This window comes from Belonocnema kinseyi, chromosome 4 (assembly GCF_010883055.1).
Source record: "Belonocnema kinseyi isolate 2016_QV_RU_SX_M_011 chromosome 4, B_treatae_v1, whole genome shotgun sequence".
In the NCBI taxonomy this organism is placed as follows: Eukaryota; Metazoa; Arthropoda; class Insecta; order Hymenoptera; family Cynipidae; genus Belonocnema; species Belonocnema kinseyi.
This window is the reverse complement of record NC_046660.1, coordinates 85,272,719-85,279,125: the sequence shown is the minus strand read 5'-3', so window position 1 is coordinate 85,279,125 and position 6,407 is coordinate 85,272,719. Positions and strand designations below refer to the sequence as shown.

General features: G+C 41.3%; 1 protein-coding gene across 3 annotated transcripts in view; it reads right to left on the bottom strand.

The window, feature by feature from the left end:
* Nucleotides 1-6,407, bottom strand: part of LOC117170808 — a 32,593-nt gene that overhangs the window by 5,147 nt on the left and 21,039 nt on the right. The window contains exons 4-6 of one of the 3 annotated variants that reach the window (XM_033357850.1): nucleotides 4,867-5,309; nucleotides 4,455-4,657; nucleotides 81-4,368 (exon numbers count right to left, since the gene is read on the bottom strand). In XM_033357850.1, the coding sequence (XP_033213741.1) occupies nucleotides 81-4,368; nucleotides 4,455-4,657; nucleotides 4,867-5,309 (4,934 nt within the window). Of the gene's footprint in view, nucleotides 4,369-4,454; nucleotides 4,658-4,866; nucleotides 5,310-6,407 lie in introns of all 3 variants that reach the window. The other 2 variants (XM_033357848.1, XM_033357849.1) reach the window with 2 other exon arrangements.

The window sequence follows — 6,407 nt, the reverse complement described above, 5'->3', positions numbered from 1 at the left end:
TTGAGCTTCTGGTCTTTCGAATTCTCCCTCGGGATGCAAATTATCAGTTGGTCTAATTGGCGTTCGTCTCTCACTTGGACCAACTGGTGATTTTGAAGGTCTCTCGAAGTCTCCTTCTGGACGGAGATTGTCAACTGGTTTCCTGGTTGGAGCTCTCTCACCCTTCTTAGGCGAATCATCCCTTGGCCGTTTAGTAAACTCACCTTCTGGTTTGAGGTTATCGGTAGGTTTAATTGGTGATCTTCTTTCAGCTGGTTGGTAGGGATGTTTCTCCCTATCAGGGAAGTCACCTTTCGGAAACAGGTTATCTGGATGACGAACAATCGGTGCTCTATCTCCTGGTCCGTATGGTTGAGCTTCTGGTCTTTCAAATTCTCCCTCGGGATGCAAATTATCAGTTGGTCTAATTGGTGTTCGTCTCTCACTTGGACCAACTGGTGATTTTGAAGGTTTTTCAAAGTCTCCTTCTGGGCGAAGATTATCTTTAGGTTTCTTAATATCAGCACGATCTCCTTTCTTGGGTGATTCTTCCCTTGGCCTTTTGGAAAATGAACCTTCCGGTTTAAGATTGTCGGTAGGTTTGATTGGAGTCCTTCTTTCTGCTGGTTTATAGGGATGTTTTTCTCTATCAGGGAAGTCACCTTTCGGAAACAGGTTATCTGGATGACGAACTATCGGTGCCCTATCTCCTGGTCCGTATGGATGAGCTTCTGGTCTTTCAAATTCTCCCTCAGGATGCAAATTATCAGATGGTCTAATTGGTGTTCGTCTCTCACATGGGCCAACTGGTGATTTGGAAGGTCTTTCAAAAACTCCTTCTGGACGCAGATTATCTTTAGGTTTCTTAATATCAGCACGATCTCCTTTCTTGGGCGATTCATCCCTTGGTCTTTTAGTAAATGAACCTTCTGGTTTGAGATTGTCGGGGTGCTTGATCGGCGTTCTTCTTTCAGCAGGTCCAATTGTATTCTTCAGTGGTCTTTCAAAATCTCCTTCTGGATGGAGATTATCCTTAGGTTTTTTTATATCTGCCCTGTCTCCTTTTTTAGGCGCTTCTTCTTTAGGGCGACCAATGAACTCTCCCTCTGGCTTCAAGTTGTCTTCAGGCTTGAAAGGTGTACGACGTTCTGCTGGGCCTATTGGAATGTTTTTCTCAGGCCGAATGAAATCACCTTCTGGTCGCAAATTATCTTCGTGTCTGACAATATCAACTCTTTCACCTCTGACAACTACATAGTCATCCCGAGTTCTCATATCGGTGAACTCACCTTCCATTCGCAAATTGTCTTCGTACCTCGCAACTTCAACACGTTCTGTAAGCAGGAAATTAGTGTAATCATCTCGAGTTCTAGATGTCTCCATAGTCCCTTCCATATGTAGATTATCTGTTCGCTTTACTACATCCATTCTGTCTCCACGAACAATTTGGTAGTCATCCTTTGGACGCCCTTCGAAATCGCCTTCCGGTTTCAAATTGTCTGCATGTCTGATTGGTGTACGTTTCTCTGCAGGTTTCATAGGTATCTTTTGTGGTCTTTCGAAAGTACCTTCAGGTTTCAGATTGTCCTTTGGTCTCTTGATATCCGCACGATCTCCCTTCTTTGGCGCGTCTTCCTTAGGACGTCTAACAAAGTTCCCTTCTGGTTTGAGATTATCGTCGGGTTTGATCGGTGTTCTTCTTTCTGATGGACCCATAGGCTTCTTTTCTGGCCTCTCGAACTCACCCTCTGGTTTCAAATTATCTTTAGGCTTCTTAATCTCTGGTCTTTCGACTCGTTTTGGCATGTAATCATCTTTAGGGCGACCTTCAAACGGTCCTTCTGGTCTTAAATTATCCTCGTGTCTAACAACATCTACACGTTCGCCTCTAACGACTTTGAAATCGTCACGAGTTCTGACATCTGTAAACTCTCCTTCCATTCGCAAATTATCTTCGTATCTCTTAACATCAACACGTTCTCTAACCAGAAAATCTATGTAATCATCTCGAGTTCTAGACACCTCCTGAATCCCTTCTATATGCAGATTATCTGTTCGTTTGATTACGTCCATTCTTTCTCCACGAACAACTCGGAAGTCATCCTTTGGACGACCTTCGAAATCACCTTCTGGTTTCAAATTATCCTCGGGTTTGATCGGAGTTCTTCTTTCTGAAGGTCCGATGGGTGTCTTTTCTGGTCTTTCGAAAGTACCTTCAGGCCTGAGATTATCCTTTGGTCTTTTAATATCAGCCCGATCACCTTTCTTAGGTGCGTCTTCTTTTGAAGGCCTAACAAAGTCTCCTTCTGGTTTAAGATTATCATCCGGTTTTATAGGAGTTCTTCTCTCAGCTGGTTGGAAGAGATGCTTTTCCTTGTCAGGAAAATCACCTTTCGGGAATAAATTATCCGGGTGACGAACGATTGGTGCCCTATCTCCTGGCCCATATGGTAAAGGAATTGGTCTCTCAAAATCTCCTTCTGTATGTAAATTATCAGCATGTTTAATGGGTTGCCGTCTCTCTGCAGGTGTAAATTTATCTTTAGGCTTGTCTTCGAAGTCCCCTTCAGGTTTAAGATTATCTTCTGGTTTATAGGGAGTTCTTCTTTCCGTAGGTTGGAAGGGATGTTTTTCTCTATCAGGGAAGTCTCCATTCGGGAATAAATTATCTGGGTGTCGAACAATTGGTGCTCTATCTCCTGATCCATAAGGTGATGATGTAGGCCTCTCGAATTCACCTTCAGGATGCAAATTATCCTCAGGTTTAATCGGATGTCTCCTTTCTCCAGGGGTATATTTATCCTTTGGTCTTTTTTCAAATTCTCCCTCCGGCTGCAAGTTGTCTTTTGGCTTTTTAGCTTCTGGTCTATCTGATTTTTTCGGTGAATAATCATTCCTGGGTCTTCCTTCAAAGGGACCTTCAGGTTTTAAATTATCTTCTGGTCGTTTAACTTCCGGACGTTCGGATCGTTTGGGCAGGAAATCGTTTTTTGGTCTTCCCTCAAAATCCCCCTCTGGTTTTAGATTGTCGTCTGGTTTGATAGGAGTTCTTTTTTCTGCAGGGTGGAAGGGATGCATTTCTCTGTCAGAAAAATCACCTTCTGGGAATAAATTATCTGGATGACGAATAATCGGAGTTCTGTCTCCAGGTCCGTATGGTAAAGGAATCGGTCTTTCGAACTCTCCCTCTGGATGCAAGTTATCAGGATGTTTAATAGGTTGCCTTTTTTCTCCAGGCGTGTATTTTTCTTTTGGCCTGTTTTCAAAGTCTCCCTCTGGTTTAAGATTATCGGATGGTTTGTAGGGAGTTCTTTTTTCCGCTGGTTGGAAGGGATGTTTTTCCTTATCAGGGAAATCTCCTTTCGGGAATAGATTATCCGGATGTCTAACAATCGGAGCTCTATCTCCTGGACCATATGGTGATGGTTTAGGCCTTTCAAATTCACCTTCAGGGCGCAAATTATCCCCAGGTTTTATTGGTTTTCTCCGTTCTCCGGCAGTGTATTTATCCTTTGGTCTTCCCTCGAAGGGTCCTCCAGGTTTCAAATTATCTTTAGGCCTTTTAACGTCTGCTCTATCACCTTTCGTAGGTTTGTAGTCATCTCTTGGTGTTCCCTCGAAAGGTCCTTCGGATTTTAGATTATCCTCTGGTTTATAGGGAGTTCTTTTTTCTGCAGGTTGGAAGGGATGTTTTTCTCTATCAGGGAAATCTCCTTTTGGGAATAAATTATCTGGATGACGAACGATCGGTGCTCGATCTCCTGGACCATAAGGTTTTTGTCTAGGTCTTTCAAATTCTCCTTCAGGACGCAAATTATCCTCAGGTTTGATCGGTTGTCTTCGTTCTCCAGGAGTATATTTATCTTTGAGTTTGCCCTCGAAGGGACCTTCTGGTTTCAAATTGTCCTTGGGTCTTTTCACATCAACTCTATCACCCTTTGTAGGCTTATAATCATCCTTAGGCCTTCCTTCAAAGGGTCCTTCTGGTCTCAGATTATCAAGAGGTTTCTTCACTTCAGGCCGTTCTGCTCTTTTTGTTGTGTAATCATCTTTTGGCTTCCCTTCAAAAACACCTTCTGGTTTCAAGTTGTCTTTGGGCTTGTGAGGTGTAGATCTTTCTGTTATCACAGGCAAGTGTTCTTTCGGTTTCGGTTTCCCCTCGAAAGGCCCTTCGGGTTTCAGATTATCATCTCTTCGAATGACAAGCGTGCTCCTGTAGTCGGTCTGATCAAAGTTGCGGAATTCCTCATGGGTGGTGGTTACATTTTCAGATACATCGGTTCTATCGTAGAATCGGTTCACATCGTCTTTGGTCCATGTTGGTCGACGATGTGGTTCACGCTCAATCAGCTCGAAATTGTGGAAGTCTTCCTTTACGTGGGAGGTTCCCTAAATTGAGAAAACATTTTCTGACTTAGGAATCTTAGTCTTTATTGTCTAGGAATAATTATAAGATTCGTTTCTTTTAATCTTACCGTAAATTCTCCCTCTCCTACTACCAGATTATCCGTGCGTCTAATGATCTCTGCACGTTGAGTACTTCGGTGATCGATGAATTCAGTTCGAGATGTCGTTTCGTCAGTGAATTCTCCCTCGACTTTAGTGTAGGTGTTTCGACGTGCAGGGCTTGGCCTTTCGCCGGACACCCCGGTGAAAACCAGCTCTGTAGTTGTCAGACCTTTTGAGTGAATAAATATTAAGCAAGCTGTTAATAGATTATATACGTAATAGAAATCAAACAAGGGTGGGATAGATTGATATTGTTGTTTGCTGAGAATTCCTCCGTGCTTATGTCATCTAAAATTAGACTGTAAGGAATTATTGATTGATCAAATTGTCAGTACTTTAAATAATGATATAATAATTTAAATTTGATCAATAACTTACTATCAAAGTCTCCTTCGGGCCGCAAGTTGTCTTCAGGTTTTTTTACAGGAGCCCGATCACCTCGGGTCGGAGCTTCTTCCTTGGGCCTCCCAATAAATTCTCCTTCTGGTTTCAGGTTATCCTTGGGTTTCTTAATGGGTGCACGTTCTCCAAACTTGGGGGCTTCCTCCATGGGACGTCCGGTAAAGTCTCCTTCCGGTTTGAGGTTGTCTTTTGGCTTTTTGATGGGATATCTGTCACCTGGAGTGATACCATAATCAGTTCTTCGTTCGCCAGTGAAATCTCCTTCCATATGCAAATGATCCTCTTGACGGTATAGAGTTTGTCTTTCAACGTGCTTCTTATCATATTCATCCTTGTAGGAAGTGACAGTGTGAACTGGCTCATCATGAGGAATCTCCAGATGATCCCCTGGGAAACTATTGTGGGGACAACGATGCCGGCTGAGTGAGTACAAACAATTTTTCTTATTATTTTTATTTTTTGCTTATGAGTTATAATAGGTTTGATTTGCAAATACTGATGAGCTCTAATAAAGGAAGCGTTGTTTTAAATCAGAAAAGTAAACCTTGGGAGCTTTGATAGCAACGTAGGTTTAGCAACAAAGAAACTTCATCTGATCTGTAAGTGTGCAATTAATCATTTAATATCTTATTATGCTTATTCAGCACACTTTCTGAGAAATTATTTCTTTGTGATAAAATCGTCTTCTGACGGAGCGCACATTGGCCATATAAGAGAAAGTACGTGCATTGAAAGTATATACAGAAGTTCGTTAAAAAGTCGGGACAGGTCTCGAATATAATCATCATATGACATGTTATTGATTGGCGTTAACAAGGATTTAATCAGAAACGTGCTTTTATTATCATATAACTACAACTGTTGCTTTTATTATTTTTTTAAAATATATTTGAGGCAAAATTACATTTGGTCAGGATTGAATTTAGCTTAAAACTATCTACGTTGGGTAATACGAGTAAATCGGATTATTCAGCAGATCATTTTGGTCATACTAGCATTTTTCCTATTAGATTGGATTTAAAAACCAATCGTCCTTAACAATTTAGATCGGAACTTGTAAATTCTTCAAACGTTTGGCCAAATCGCCATGTATGGAGAAAAGACGTTTCGAATTGCCGATTTTCAATGCAGATCGGTTACTAATTTGGTTCACTTTTATCTTCGAAGGCGAACGAGTATAAAGTATGGAGGACATCTTTTTAATGCACATCAGGGAATTGTGAAATGAGAAGCCGAATCGTGCCCCCGGCTTTGGTCTAATTTATTCAAACCATGCACCGTTTTATGGGACGTACCTGAATTTAATTACAAGGATGGATTTCGACCTTAAGATACATATCATAAATAATGGGATTGACAATTCACTTTACCTCTATTCCAATAAAGTAGAATAAAAATATATTGTAAAAAGGAAAAAGGAAAATATTATATATTTATGGAAATATTGTTAAAAATGTCAGTCCCCATGCCGTCACTAATCAGGTATTCGGAGTGCTTGGCTCAGAGTATTGTTTCTT